The following is a 15,773-nucleotide window of genomic DNA, read 5'->3' as shown; positions in this document are numbered from 1 at the left end:
GCGCCGATTTCCCGGTACGAGGCGACTATCGACACACGCGGCGGTAGTGAATCGCGGTTGCATCTAGCGAAACAGGCTCGCGGGATCGCCGGAGAATGTCCGCTGAACGACGTAGTCGCATTCAATACGCCGCGGCAGGGTATAATATGTCGGCATCCACGTATCGTCCTACAATTAGGTTACCACAGTGTTTATTGCCTAGCATTTATAATTCCACCATCTCGCGGTTAACCGTCGTTTAGTCGCTCTTGCCCCGTTCCGTATTCGTATCAGTTTTCCATTTGTTTCATTAACACGATTCACTATCACATCGAAACAGTATGATATTTCGCAAAAGTAAAATTTCTTCTTCTTTTTCTACTTTTTTTTGGTGCGATACTGGCACTATCGACTTCGTAGTAACACCATTTATCTTCTATTTTTAATTTTTAAATTCTCTATATTTCAGACCATTTTAAGCTACATAACCTAAAATTTGTTTCGGCGCTTAAAATTCACAAATTCTATCCAAATTTACATTCTTCAACGTTTCAACTCGAGAATTAATTTTTCCAATATCATAAAGTTCCGTATTCGTATCAGTTTTCCATTTATTTCATTAACACGATTCACTGACAGATCCGAACAGTATGATATTTTGCAAAAGTAACCAAATATAACCTAAAATTTGTTTCTGGTCTTATTTTCGTAAAATTGTTAAAATTCACAAATTCTATCCAAATTTACATCCTTCAACGTTTCAACTCGGGAATTAATTTTTCCAGTATCATAAAATCCTGCCACCCATATATGGATGACGTGGCAGTGAAAGTGTTAATTAACACTTTGAAAGCAAATTCGGGATAAATAATAACGTATATAAATTTTAATTGGACATAGCGAAATATGTATATACGATGGCGCGTGAAAGTTAACAAAACGAAATATTTCCGAAACGAATAAATTTTGTTACGAATCAACGGGCATCGAAAAAGCGATTTCCAGTACTCGGGATACAATTTCTATACGGAAGGAACCGGGGGGAATTTGTAGAAGCTCGTGTGAAATATATTGTACGCGATTAAGATTTCTGGCTGCGTGCCTCTATGCGTGGAAATAGTCGATATGATCGCTAAAAGCAATTGCCGTGAGAGCCTCGTGGGATGTTGGCCCCGTTCGTGATACGTGAAAGAATCGCGGCGTTGGGTGTCCCATTGAAATTTCGGAGTCCGTGTTCGGTCGTGCGCGTGATATCTGAATACCGATGAAGATGCACATCGTGCATCATTTCACGATTCGTCACCCTTTCTCTCTTTCGAGCATAGCTGCGCCCCTAACTGTGCCTATACTTCCGCAATATTCGCGCTAGTACGTTCTTTACGTACCTTCTCAACCATCACTATTTCTATCGCGTACTTCATAACAAATAACTCTTTTTCGAATTCTTTAATTGCGTCCAATCCTATCGTTTATATTTATTTCGATTTTCTGGTCGTTTATTATTAACAAAAGGTCTTGGATTTTATAATAATAATGGCATTGATGTTTTAAAATACAGTGACTTTTTATCTGTTTTCTTTTTGCAAAGGGCAATCGATTATATTAACGAATAATTTTAACTTGTATTATTTTACCGATTACTTTTTTAAACTGCCAATTTTAAATACCGAGATTCTTAAAATATAGTTTCAATTGCCTATATATTTCTATTCAATAATATTTCTAAATACCGATATTTTAGTTTGAATTTTTGCTAGCGCGATCGTTTTGAGAAGCACACCAATCAGTACCAATTAAAACCTCCGATAAATTCCGCCATCGAGCCGGGTTAACCTCCTGCATCCGTGGCTATCCTTCCACCTTCTTCCGCCATCTTGCACAATTCGCTCTAATTACAAATACATTACGATCCCTGACCAGTGTATAGGGGGTACCGCTGAAAGCGGGGCCCCGGTGTCTCCCGCGGCCATCAGAAATCCGTTTCGCGTCCTAGGAAGAGGCTAGAGAGAAGACAGCTCGAAGAATCACACGGATGCTTCGACCGTCTCATTGGCTAGGCGCGTATACAAACGACTACGAATATCCGCGCGGCACAGTTCGGCTCGTTTCGTTCTCTCTCTCTCTCTCTCTCCTTTCGTCTTCGCTGCACTGTCTCGTTCGCTCGCGACGGGGCTCTCTCGATTACGCTCTCGGTGTGTACATGGGATTTAATGGTATAGTCATGCGACGTCGACGGCTGCGGCGGTCTCTCTTTCCCTCCACGGGCCGATATATAGCGATATACATAGAGGCCCGGACGGGTATTAGTGGGCAGAGCAAGGCGCGCGCACACAGAGGAGCGTAACCTTTCCTTGACCCGCATACTGAACGGCTGTGCCGAGGCTCGAACCGTGGGAACACTACTCGACGACTCGTCTCCCCACTCTCCTTCGAATTCTACCTCCTTTACTGTCTCTCTTGGCTAAGGCTCTTCCTCCCTTCTCTCCGTTTCCCGTTCTCCTTCCTCCCGACGTTCCCTTCGGTACTGGTCTCTCGCGCTCGGGGCTCTCGCTCATTCTATTTCTGCCTCCCCCCCTCTCACCCCCTCCACGATCTTTCTCGCTCTTTCTTTTTGTCCGTCCTTTCTCTACGCGCTGCGCCCGCGCGCGCGTTCTCTCTTTCTCCCGCTTCCATAATACCTACATACGTATACACACACCTCTTTCTTCGCCTCCCTCTGTCCTCCTCCGATCGCTGCTCCTGTTCTATCTTTTCTTTCGACCTCTTTGTCGTTCCTGCGCCGGTGTAACCCCCTTGGACATAATGGCCGACGACCACCATATCCTCCTCGTTCCCCCCCGTTTCCCCGCACACGCGGCTGGATCCAGCTCCTTTCTACCTTCTTCATCTCCGCCGCGGCCTTTATCCACCTTTGCGTATCCTCTGTCGCGGTGAGCCTTTCTTTTTCTGTCCGTTCCGCCGGTTCTTTTCCTCCCTTTGCCACCCGCCCCCGGTCCTCTCCTCCTCCACCGACCCGATCGCGAGAGTTCCTTCTTGGAAATTCTTTCGCCGAACTCCGTCGCCGGGGCTTTTCGGCGATCCTCTCGGGCCACGGACGCCCGCGACTCTATCGTCCAGGATTAATCGAAACTGTTAAGTTTGCTGGTCTCCGAGCCTCGGCAGGTTGTAGCAATTTACGGTTGGGATTCTTCTTTATACCAACAGGGCACGTTTAGCAATTCCAAATACAAAATATAGGCGTAATCGAGAGTGTACCTCAATGTGTATACTGGACCAAATTAATGGACACTTTTCTTCCGCACCAACAGAGGGCGACACAACAGTTCAGACTGATGAGTATTACTCGGTTCTACAGACTCTTTGATGATAGGGCCGAGGTATTGAGACTGAATAGCTGTTTTCGGGTAACATTGCCCCTAAGTGGGTACATTAAGGACACCTTTCTATTCCGAATGGAGAGATCGTAGATTGTCTGATGATGGGGTCTGTTAGGGTTGATTGTCCTGGGACACGTTTAATTCTAGGGACTATTATGTGCACGTTTTCATTTAGTTCCAAAACCAATGTAACATTGTGCTGATCCTTCGTTTATAGGATTAGAATAATGTTGCAAAAAGTATGGTGCTTGGAACGTCTCCAGGGGCTTCGAGGGTTTCCGCTCGATCGGCCACGAGATTGATTGCGATCCCACAGTCGATTCGTGTCCTCTTCTTCTCCACTCGCGAGTATCGATTAGCGTTTAACGACCTGAGTAATTAGATTCAAGCCCGCTGAGTGTTTCTCGTTGCAGAGAAGTCACCCGGTAGAGAAGCTCGGTTACCTGGAAACGGGAATTCCTCCTCGTCCCATCCACCTCCTCTTTATTGCGCGCCCTCTATCGCGCTCCGTCATTTTTCATACGCGTGTAACGAGGTCCTTGACATTCGTCGTCGATTGGCTCCGGAGATTCTGATCGCGGTTGCCGAGGGAAATGCGGTTTCAGAGGTCCTTCAAGGGTCAGGAAATTTTCAAAATCTGCTTGAATCGTGTCTCGGATAAGTACTTCCAAACGTTTGGTTTCAAGGTCATTCGAAGGTGATCGATAAAATTTGCAAAAGAAAACTAGGAACGAATATAGTTAGAACAATTTTCAAAATTGTGTAAAAAACTAGGAATATAGTTGAACAATTTTCAAAATTGTGTCAAAAATTAGGAACGAATATAGTTCGAACAATTTTCAAAATTGTGTCAAAAACTAGGAACGAATATAGTTCGAAGAATTTTCAAAATTGTGTCAAAAACTAGGAACGAATATAGTTGAAACAATTTTCAAAATTGTGTCAAAAATTTTAGATAATAATATAAAAGTACACGTAGAAGAGGGTGAGACAGAGGGGTTTCCGTTTGGAACAGTTTCACCCGTCGTGGAAACACAAAGGCGGGTGAATCAGTTTCGATCACTTTCTCCGGTACGATCGTAAGAGAACCAATAACGAACGATGCCTTCTCGATGTTTCCAGATGCCGCGACGGCTGGAAAGGAGCGTACTGCGACCAGTGCGTGAGATATCCAGGCTGCCTTCACGGTAGCTGCCAGAAGCCCTGGGAGTGCCTGTGCGACGAGGGCTGGGGCGGTCTGTTCTGCAACCAGGACCTGAACTTCTGCACGAATCACAAGCCCTGCAGGAACGGCGGCACCTGCTTCAACACCGGCCAGGGCTCGTACACCTGCTCGTGCGCGCCAGGCTTCACCGGCATTGACTGCCAAACGCAGCTTTTGGACTGTCACTCGAAACCGTGCTTGAACGGGGGTTCCTGCACCATGGAGCCATCCTACGGGAACTCCAGCCAGCCGGGCGGCAGCGCCCTCGGTGTCCAGAAACCGTCAGCGGACGCGTCCGCCTCGAGGCAACATCATCGCGCTGGTTACCGTTGCACCTGTCCGCCTGGTTGGCGGGGTCGTCATTGCGAGATCAGCACGAGATCCTGTCGAGATTCGCCGTGCCATCACGGGGCCAGCTGCGAGGATGACTCGTTGCGGGGCTACGTGTGCCGGTGTCCGCCGGGTTACACGGGCAACGACTGCGAGTCCCAGCTCGACGAGTGCTCACCGAATCCCTGCGCCAACGGCGGCAGCTGCACGGACATCGTAAACGGATTTCGTTGCGCCTGTCCCGCTGGTTACACGGGCAACCGGTGCGAGACGAACATCGACGACTGCCAGGGGGATCCGTGTCTGAACGGCGGTACGTGCGTGGACCTGGTGAATCAGTTCCGTTGCCAGTGCGTGCCCGGTTACGTGGGTAGGCTGTGCCAGGACAAGGTGGACTACTGCTTGGCGAAACCGTGCGCGAACGGCGGACGATGCATCTCCGGTACGAACGACTATCGTTGCGCGTGCAAGCCCGGCTTCACGGGCAAGGACTGTAGCGTGGACGTAGACGAGTGTCGCAGCGCGCCTTGCAAAAACGGCGGCAGCTGCATGAACCGAGTGAACAGCTTTATCTGCGAGTGCCCGAACGGTTGGCACGGTGACACGTGCGCGGAGGAGGTGGGCAGCGGTACGGCGATCCTGCCCGCGGCGGCGGCGGCCAGCTCTCCGTCGAACACGCCCGCCGTCGTGCCGGCGGTGCCACCGTCGGGCGCTAGCTCCTGGTCGGGAAATCTGTCGGGCCGCGTGGCGTCCGCGGAACCAAGGGACGCGGGATTGACCACCGAGCACGTGGTGGTGATAGCAACCCTCTCCACCGCGGTGCCGGCGTTCGTTCTTGTGGCGGCGGTGGCCGTGATGTGCATGAAGAGGCGACAGAAACGGGAGAAGGCCAAGGCGGACGAGGAGGCCAGATTGCAGAACGAACGGAACGCGGTGCACAGCAGCATGAGCAAGAGAAGCGGCGGTGTGATGGGTGGTGTGGGCGGCGGCGCTGGGGTTGGCTCGACACCCGGCACCGGAGTCGGAATTGGAAACGTCGGACTTCTCGGCGGAGGCGGTAGCGGGATGATCAGCGGCGGGGGCGGCGGTAGCGTCTGCACCCTGGGCACAGGGGATGCGCACATGATCAAGAACACATGGACGGCGAACAAGAGCGTGAACAACGCCGCGTCCGCCAGACAGGACGACCTCGACTCCTCGTTTCAAACCGACGTCACGCTGGACAGCACTTGCTCGGGTTACAAGCCAGAACCAGTGCTGCAGGACGGACGAACGCGAACGACCAAGCAGCTGAACACGGAGGCGGCAGCGCACAGGGCGTCCCACCTATTCCAGAAGGAAAAGGACTGCCTGGGTCTAGGGTTGGGCATCGGCGTCATGGAGACCGCCAAGAGGTCGTCCGTGTTCGCGGGCAACGCGACGACGGACAGCTGTTGCGCGGCGGAGGCGGCGTTGCTCAAGAGGCCGCCGACCAGTATCGCGGAGGGCGGCGGAGGGCCGCCGGGCAGCGGGGGCGCCACAGACTCCGGCTGCGGGGTGTACGTCATAGACGATCACTACAGGCACGACTCGTCGCTGGCGGCGACGCTCGCGACGGAAGTGTAGTTTCGTAATAGAGAAAAAAACACCCGAGCCAATCGACCCAATGGACTCTGTGTGCGTTTCTTTCACCACGACCGAGAGAGCTGCGCGTTTTGAACTCTTCGATCCTCTTTTCGTTTGTTTACGCGTCGCGTCCCGCGGGGCTCCCCGTCACGGGCCACCGAGCAAACCACCGCGTTTCTTCGCGATTCCTTTGTTTACCCTCCCTCCCGGCGCGCGAGACGTCGCGCGTGAGAACGTTCCACTCGGACTTTGCCGGCTCGTCGAGGGAGGGATGCCCGGGGAGAGGAAGTTGACGCGCGCGTGCGTGTTGCGTTCCGCCGGACGATCCTTCGGGAGAACCCCTATTTCGCGGAAGAAGACTTTATTATTTTTTTTTTATTTTTTTTTTTTTTTTGTATTTTTAAATGCACTGAGCAACTCGACGAGAGGAACAAGAAAGAAAGAATATATATACATACGAGATGCTGTGGTGGCGGACGACGAGCGCGCGGATATCGTCGTCCGACCCGTTCTTAGGTATTAATATTATATCATGCTCGAAGCGCAAACTTTGTACAGAACTAATTTATTATTATTGTTATTTACTATTTGCTATTATTACTATTATTATAATTATTATTAATATTATTCTATCGTATCCCAAGTATCATTGTTCCGAATAGTTTTTCCACGATCTTCGCTGCTACGTCTATTTTTTTTTTTTTCTTTCTCTCTTTCTTTCCTTTTTTTGTCCTCGTATTTCTTCTCTGCCTCTAAACGCGGTCTGCGAGAGACCCGTTCGAGGATACTTACTCGCGCGGCGTGTGTACGTGTGCGTTGTTCCCGTGGTCGCGTGCGTGCGTGCGTGTTCCCCTTCTTCCTCCGTGTGTATATAACTGTGTGTATGTATATGTATGTGCGTCCCCGTCTCTTCGCGCGAGCAAGTCCCGAGAGAGTACCGAGCAACGACCAGAGGAGAGCGTTTGTATGTACCGTGCGTATATAGTTACGAGCGAGAAAGTTTACGACGAATTAGGATTCGAACGATGTCGCCCCTTCGTGAGATTTTTTTTTCTTCTTTTTTTTTTTTTCTTGTCTTTCGGATAACGCCGTTTTCTTTTTTGACGTACGTCGAGATATCGCTTCTTTTCTTTTTTTGTTTTTTTTGTGTCTTTCCTGCCCCGGGACGATGTCGCGCGAACGTGGAACACGGAGGAAACGGCTTCTGGGTCGCGTCACGAGGCAATTCGAAAACACTGCAAAGCATTCGAGCCCCCCGACACTTTGGGATTCTCCATTTTCATGGCAACCCCGTTTTGTCGGGACTTTCAGTAACTTTTCAATTTTACATTTTTAACGACGTTAGAGGAATGGAAAAGTCGAATGTCGAGTTTCGTTCCTCTAACATGTCAAATGCTAAATAAATATCTGTAGAATCTTTAGTTTCTGGTCCATGCTTATATTTTTGATTTCAATTCACATAACCTATCTTGCGCTTCTTTTCGAATATGTAAATTAACTTGCCTCGTTTGCGAAATATTGTATCGTCGACGCGATCCGGAAAACGTAAGGGCCCTCCTTCGTCCACCGCCGAGCATCGTCCCCGCTCCATTCGATCACGAAACATAACTAACCTCGAAATTCGTCGTTCGACCGAGATTTTTCCTTTATTGTAAATATTTTGGAACAGGACGGAGGAAAGCCCGCGAATTTTTGTAACACGTTAGTTAACAGTTTTTTATTTTCCGGTAAATACCATTCGATCGGGCATTAATAGATGAACGAATTGTAATCGCGATTATTCTGGTCACTTTTCTAGGAACATTCGAGGGGCTTTCCTTTCTCCGACGTTTCGGAATCTTTTCGTTGCGGCACGTAATTCGGTGAAACATTCACTCTCGATATGTATAAACGGATAAATAAATAAATGAATATATAAATATATAGATAGAAAAAAAATATATATAAAAGGTATATATATATATATATATATATATAAATATATATATGTAAATGAGAAACCGGCGTCGTCGTCAACGGCGTTTCGACGACGGGACGGGTTTATCCATGTTTTCGAAGTCGAAGTCCGCGAGAAAATTCCCTAACCTCGATTTATGAACAAATTCTCGTTTTTGGTTTAAATCGATCACGATGTTATTCGCGGTAAAATTTCAAAATTTACGTTGCACCTTCCTGACTGTTAGAATGTTTATGAAATTGTTTAAACAATTGTCTCGCCCGCTTCGACCGCGAAACCCGCGAACAAATGACGATTATGTGTTGTTATCGCACGGTTGATAATAATTATTTATTTATATGGATGATAATGCTGAACAAACGATGATTGATGTACGATGCTGCGCTGATGATTATGATGCCGATGCTGCTGATAATGATTAACGATTATGATTACGATAAACGATGATGATCGACACCGGTTCACCGGCGGCGCTAGTTTCGCCGATCGATTGACGCCGGCCGGTGACAAAATATTATTGCTGATAGCGATTATCACACCGATATAATGTAGAAAGCGTACGATGACGATGTAACGAACAAAGATTCGATGATGTTCCTGTTAATAAATAATAATGATAATTAAATAAACGAAACACGACTACCAACACACTTTGAGTCGGGTCACAATTTTTTTCGGGTCTCGCTCTCGAGGGCAGTGAAAAATCGTAAAATGGAGAGAAAACAGTATGGAAAAAAAAAAAAAAAAAAATTTAATAACCATCACGAATGGGAGAACGAACGGAAAAAAATGGAGGGCGGAGCGGCTTTGTCGAAATTGTATTTATATAACGAAAAACGAAAAAAAAAAAATACATATAAAAAGAAAAAAAAACGAAGTGTGCGCCACCGGCACGCAGCGTCGACGACGCGAAACAGAATCGATTCCGACCACGGGAGCCCCGAGATCGATCGATCGCGCACGCGTCGCTCGGTCCACACGACGCTGAAGATGCCGGCTATCGTCGACCCGTAATTAACGTGATACACGTACGTATAAACGATTATATTATATGGAATACAATGTGTAATAAAGCTGTTGTCATTTTTTGTACTTATACTTCCTTCGACTCGAACTTGATTTTTCGACCGTGGTTGCGAAAACACGAGACAATACCACCCACAAACACCCCCCCCCCACCACCATCGCCCCCTGCCGTTGGTCTTCCCCCTCCACTCGTTTTCCCGTGCTCCGATCCCTCGTAGAGATTCTCTTTTCGTCCGATCGTATCGTGAATTGTATTCGTTCGTTTCCCATGGAAAACTTATTTATTTATTTAAAGAAAAATATTTTTTATTTTTTATTTTTTTTTTTTTTTTTAACTCTTCGTAACGAATCGAGAACCGACTTCCCGGGTATTTTTGCTTTTTTTTTTTTCTTTGTTATTTTCGTAAGATGCATTGATACGTTTGCGAGGAAAAGAGGAACGGTATTATACGTATATATTTATATATATACGAAGTGTAAAGATTCCTAGGCGTGTCCGTGATTTTCTGTCCCATGTGTAAAAAAAAAAAGAAAAAAAATAATGCGGAAGACAACGTACTGTTATATATAAAGGTATAAATATATAAATATGAATATAAATATATAAATATATATATAATATAGACGCGCATACACACGTTGCGGATCTGTATATTTGTAGTGGAAATGTACAATGATTACGATTTACGAACTTGCGATTATTATTACTATTTTTATTATTATTATTACTATTTTATTATTATTATTATTATTATTATTATCGTCAACGTGTATATAGAATGAATTGTCAATATAATGATGTCACGCGAACGACAGTGAACGATTAATAATGATACATTAAAAGAATCTCTGTGTCCTTCAATTTTCACCCTCCAATTTCGTCACGACCTACAGGGTGTTCCGACACCCGTGGGAAAAATTTTAATGCGTTATTCTAGAGGCCAAAATAAGACGAAAATCAAGAATACCAATTTGTTGATGGACGATTCGTTAAAAATTTATTAACAATTAAATTCAAACGTTTCAAATTGTTTTGGAATAATTATTTTCAGTTGCGGGGGTCAATTACAATCATTTTTGGTCATTACACCTACCCCTTGAATCCTACGCACTTTCGAGAAAAAAATTCCTTACCGAAAATCTAATCAGGTGCCTGAATTTTTGGACGAAAAAAAAAAAATTTCATATCCATCTGGAAAAATTATTCTCGGTTGCGGGGGTCAATTACAATTATTTTGAGTGAGTAGACATACCCCCGAAATTTTACGCAGTTTCGAGAAAAAAATTCGAGAACGTGCGAAATTTTTCGACGGAAAAAAAAATTTCAAATCGTTTTGGAAAAATTATTTTCGGTCGCGGGGGTCAATTGCAATCATTTTTGGTGGATAGACATACCCCCGAAATCCTGCACATTTCCGAGAAAAAAATTCAGCACGAGCGGAACTCTAAATATTAATAACTTTTTAACGAAGGCTCAGTCAAAAAATTAATATTCTTGATTTTCGTCTTATTTTGGCCCCTAGAATCTCCCATTAAAATTTTTCCCACGGTTGACTGAACACAAAATCTCATGAATTTTTAATAAATTTATTGAGCCGATTAGTAATTTCTACATTTCTTAAAATAATTCCCACCGATCTGAGTATTAAAATATAAATTTCAAACATTTAAATTTCCACGACTTCCGGTGCAAATATACCCCATATAAAACCGGAGACAGTAAAAGTAATCGAGTCTTTAAAATCCAGAAAATTTGAAGTGACTATTTTACAATATTGTCAAAAGTAAAAATGTCGAAAAACAAGCCGATAATTAAAAATTTAGAAGTAATCTAGAATTTGTAAATTTCAGAGCCATGTGGTATTGTTCGGTTTAGTTGAGGATCAGGGGGTGGGGGAGGGAGACGTTAAGAGAGAAACTGAACCACGTTCGAGGAGTTACGCAATGCACGCTGAATCCTTAAAGGACGTTCGCGACCATGCACGCTGATTTCCGCGCTGGGGCCCGTTTGCGCAGTCGGGGCACGCATGCATCGCGACAAAGTAGCCGCGAACGTGGCCGTTTGTGGGAACAGTCGACGGGAGAAAGGTCCGGCACCGTTGGAGGAAGTCGCATCTTCTCGGAATGACGTCAGATAGCGCTGATAAGGGTCCGGCGATTTTCTATAATCGCGAACCATCGACAATTAGAATTCAGGGAATCACGGCGCGGCGTTCTGCTCCTGGGAATAAATGGATCCGACGGGCGACGTCAACCTTGCTATGGGAAACTGATAACCGTGGCGACACCATTTGAATTTCAGGTTGGTCGAATCGACGCCCACATCGTCGATTTATGAAACTTAATCTCCTTCCTAGCTTCCTGCCCCTGTTACGCATCTAGATTCCCATTTTGTTTCCCTACGATCTTATCCGCCATAAACGAACAGGTTAGAACTAATTCACACTGATTTAAACCGAAACAGATTAGTCACGATTCATCCTAATTGCACTGACGGTTATTACATGCATCAAACGGTGCAAAACCGATTCGAACCAGTGGAATTTGAGGTTATGGAATGGTAGACGTTTTTAAGGTTAGGATACTAATTTGCCTCAACGGGATAAATATTACACGCTCTATGCGTTGGAATATCAAAAACGTACTACGAATACGTTCCTGATTAAGAATTTAATTTTCGAGGTTATTCCGTTTTCGCCACGCGGTATAAAAGCTGATTTATATGCAAAGGATTCGCACCGAAATTGAGTTCTCGGGGGATATGAACTTAATGAAACCAGTCTCTGTGCATAATCCTCCGTGCGAAAGCTGGGTTTAAGTAGAACCGCGGGATAATTTTAAATGGCTTCTGTAGATAAGGGCTGGTTTCCATGGAAATTACGCGAGCGAATTTTTCAAGTAAATTTAATAAACCCTGCAAAATATACAGTGTTACTATTCGGATATCTATTTCAGTGGTGGACAGGGAACATAAAAATAATAAAAAAGGTTTATGTAAACGTGTGATCATATTTATTGTATATAAATGCTTAAAAAAAAGAAGTGAGATGTCTCACACGGAATTACCCTATATCAATTCACCGGCACCGTGTCGTCGAGAACGGAGACGCGATTCCACGGAGCACGGTTTCAGAAGATATTATACATGGGTATACCGATACGAGCAGAAGCTCGGGAACCTCGTGAAAGTCGTCGAGACCGAAGCAACATCGGTCGGGCAACCCACGACTCATCGTGTCGTTATATACGCGCCGGTTATTACCTGCAGCTTCTCCGCTGCAAACCCATTACGACTGCTGTGGCATTCTTCGTGTCTATGTGCACCCCCCCCCTTCTCCCACTCTGTATGCTCACTCGACCACCGCTCCCACACCCCGTCAGGCCCATCTTATTCTTTTCCACCTTTCCCCTCTAGTTAATTAACATTTTTGCCTGCACATTTTTTCGCCAGCTTTCCCGGCGGCTTTTTCATCAATGCCGTTTCCCTTCCGCGCGGTCGAACGTCGACGTTAATAAGATATCCGCGGATTATTTGCATACGTGCGCGCGCAACGTCGATAGCTTCTCGAAACGCACGAAAGCGTGCGCAGAGATCGCCGTTCCCGATAACCCAACTTCGTTACAGAGTTGAGCAAAATTTAATTCGAATAAAAATCCGGGAACATTTTATTTGCCTGGAATTAATAAACAATAATCCAACGGATGAAATATTCCAGTAAATTTTAATCGAAATGTTCGAATAATGCCAAACTTTGCTACGTTGACGTTTACGACCAGTTTCGTTTGGAGGTTAGAAGTTGAACGATCGAAAGCTTTGTAGGTCGCGATACCGTGCCAAATCGATCGAGATTTATCAACTTTCTGACAGTAAGGGCGATAAATCAGTTTCGACGGAAATGCAACCGATACAGGCAACTTCCTGCGATTCTAACCTATTCGATTCAATTCAAATCGGTATATTATTGCTGCCCGGCGGTTAGGTTAGGCCCGAGGATCGTTTCGAATTTGTTGCGAACGATTATCGATCAGATCTGGGACGCGATAAACGTAATCGAGACCATATGTGCTATACAGGTTGTTCGACCAACCCTGGGAAAAATTTTAATGGGTGATTCTAGTGGCCCAAATAAGATGAAAATCAAGAATATCAATTTGTTGATGGAGGCTTCGTTAAAAAGTTATTAACAATTAAACTAAAAATTTTTCAAATCGTTCTGGAAAAATTATTTTCGGTAGCGGGGGTCAATTGCAATCATTTTTGGTGAATAGACAAACCCCCGAAATCCTGCGCGTTTTCGAGAAAAAAATTCAGTACTGTCGGAACTTAAATAACTTTTTAACGAAGTCTCTAGAATACCCCATTAAAATTTTTCCCCTAGGTGGCCGAGCATCCTGTATATACTTTTTAACGTTACACTTGAGTCTCTACCGTGTCCATAAAATACTGAAATGGTCTCACCCTTAATGTTCAGAGATCGGTTCCCCGAGGAAGTTTCCACCGATCTGTATGCGTCAGAATATCGCCTCGAATGCAGAAAAGCAATGGGACGGAAGTGTTGAATAGTCGGAGGGGAATCGGCGGCCAGACAAAATCTGTCGCAATAGATCGGAGATAACAGTCGGACGCATCCCGTCGCGATTTCGTCGCGCTCCAACGATCCCGAAATCTATTCGTCGCGTCGTTCCGCCGTCGTTTCACCTTAGGAAACTAGACGCCCCCGTACGTCGCGTCGATGATAATCGGACGCGACGAAACGAGAAATTGTTCCCGTCCGTCGAAGCGAGCCGCGCCGAAAAAACCGCCGCCGCTCGCGAAAAAACGTCAACATCGATGACACGAAATACACAAACCATAACCTCTTAACAGTTCTTTCCAATCAAAATTCAACCTCGTTCTGATCATTCTAAAGACTTTCTTCTTCCATTGTATGGTGCAGTTTAGTTCTCATTTCGCATTCACACATTTTCTTATAAAACCTAACCCCAAAATAATTTCGAATTACTGTATTTTTTCTCACGATTTTCATACTATCTGTGGCAACCATTAATCCCCTAGCATTTCACCGTGTATATCAAAAACAGAATTATGTAACTGGTCGACAAAGTAACGCTTTAATAATGTACAATATATCATTTATTAAATTTTATTCGTATTTCGTTGAAAATAAAAGCGTACTGGTCCAGGCGCCGTCGGTTGCAACATTGTCACGTTTACCGACGATTTCCGACTCGGCGAAGCCGACGTTCTTCTTCGAACCGTTTTATTTCCAACTGTGCTTGACTAATGAATGCCAACCGGTATATCGTAACAATTACCATAAACGTGAAACCTTTGTTCCATAACTAATACTACAAAGGAGCTTGTCGAAGCGTTCGATACAGTAAAGGAATCGTCCAAGAGCCGATTCTCTTAAAGATGCACCTACGATTTGCACGAACGGGCGTGTGTAAGTGCACGCGGCTCAAACACACACACACATGTACACACGCGCGCGCGTGTCCCTCGCGTCGTCTTTCGAGAGACTTTCACTTGCCCTCCGGTTCGGTGTATCGGCGCGGAGAGTTTACAGCCACGTGAGACGGCGTTAAGGATCTTCTTCCTCCTCCTCCTCCTCCATTTTCTGAGCCTGATCCGCTCCTTCCTCGACGGATCGTCGTGGAATATCGAGATCGTACACCTAACCACGGCTCGCCACTTTTCCACGTATCGTCGACAGTGGACTCGTTCGCGCGGATCTACGATCCTTCCGGTGAGGTTATAAATTGACGATGCGATGTCTGGCGGCGTTTACGGGAAACATCGATGTCGCGACGACCAGCCAGAATAGCCAATTTAGCTTTCTGATGCCTTTTGTAAATCGGACGTTTGTTAATTTTACTTGAATACTACTAGAATTTAGTAAATGTCCCAACTTAATCTATTATCTAAGATTTTAATGAGTCACTAAGCAAGAACTAAGAGCAACGTTATACCGATATACCTGGCTCTTGCTTCGCCGATTGTTCTTCGATCGAATTCTAAATTATGCGAGCTGATTATGGAAACCGTTGGCAATTATTGGATAATAACTCACGGTATTGTAATTGTCTGCCCGTGGAATATTCGCGGGGGACGGTGAACAATAGGAACTGATATTTTCTACGTTTCCGCCAAGGATCAACGTGAAGCAACGTATTCGAGACGGTTATTCGATCGTACAAGTTGAATCTTTATTCGTCTCTTGCGAAATTTATCGTTTTATTTTTCCGTATTATGCTCTCCGTTTGTTTATCGAGTCATCTGTGTGTTTATCTT

At 45.3% G+C, this 15,773-nt stretch overlaps 1 protein-coding gene across 1 annotated transcript in view; it reads left to right on the top strand.

The window, feature by feature from the left end:
• Positions 1-6,547, top strand: part of LOC122404554 (neurogenic locus protein delta) — a 54,847-nt gene extending 48,300 nt beyond the window's left edge. The window contains exon 6 of the mRNA XM_043408608.1: positions 4,479-6,547. Coding sequence (XP_043264543.1) covers positions 4,479-6,495 — 2,017 coding nt within the window. The 3' untranslated portion in view covers positions 6,496-6,547. The remainder of the gene's footprint in view (positions 1-4,478) is intronic.
• The last annotated feature ends 9,226 nt before the right edge of the window (positions 6,548-15,773 follow it).

Source organism: Colletes gigas, unplaced genomic scaffold, assembly GCF_013123115.1.
Source record: "Colletes gigas isolate AHSC1104 unplaced genomic scaffold, ASM1312311v1 Colletes_gigas_Sc00003, whole genome shotgun sequence".
In the NCBI taxonomy this organism is placed as follows: Eukaryota; Metazoa; Arthropoda; class Insecta; order Hymenoptera; family Colletidae; genus Colletes; species Colletes gigas.
This window is presented reverse-complemented; position numbering and strand designations above follow the sequence as displayed.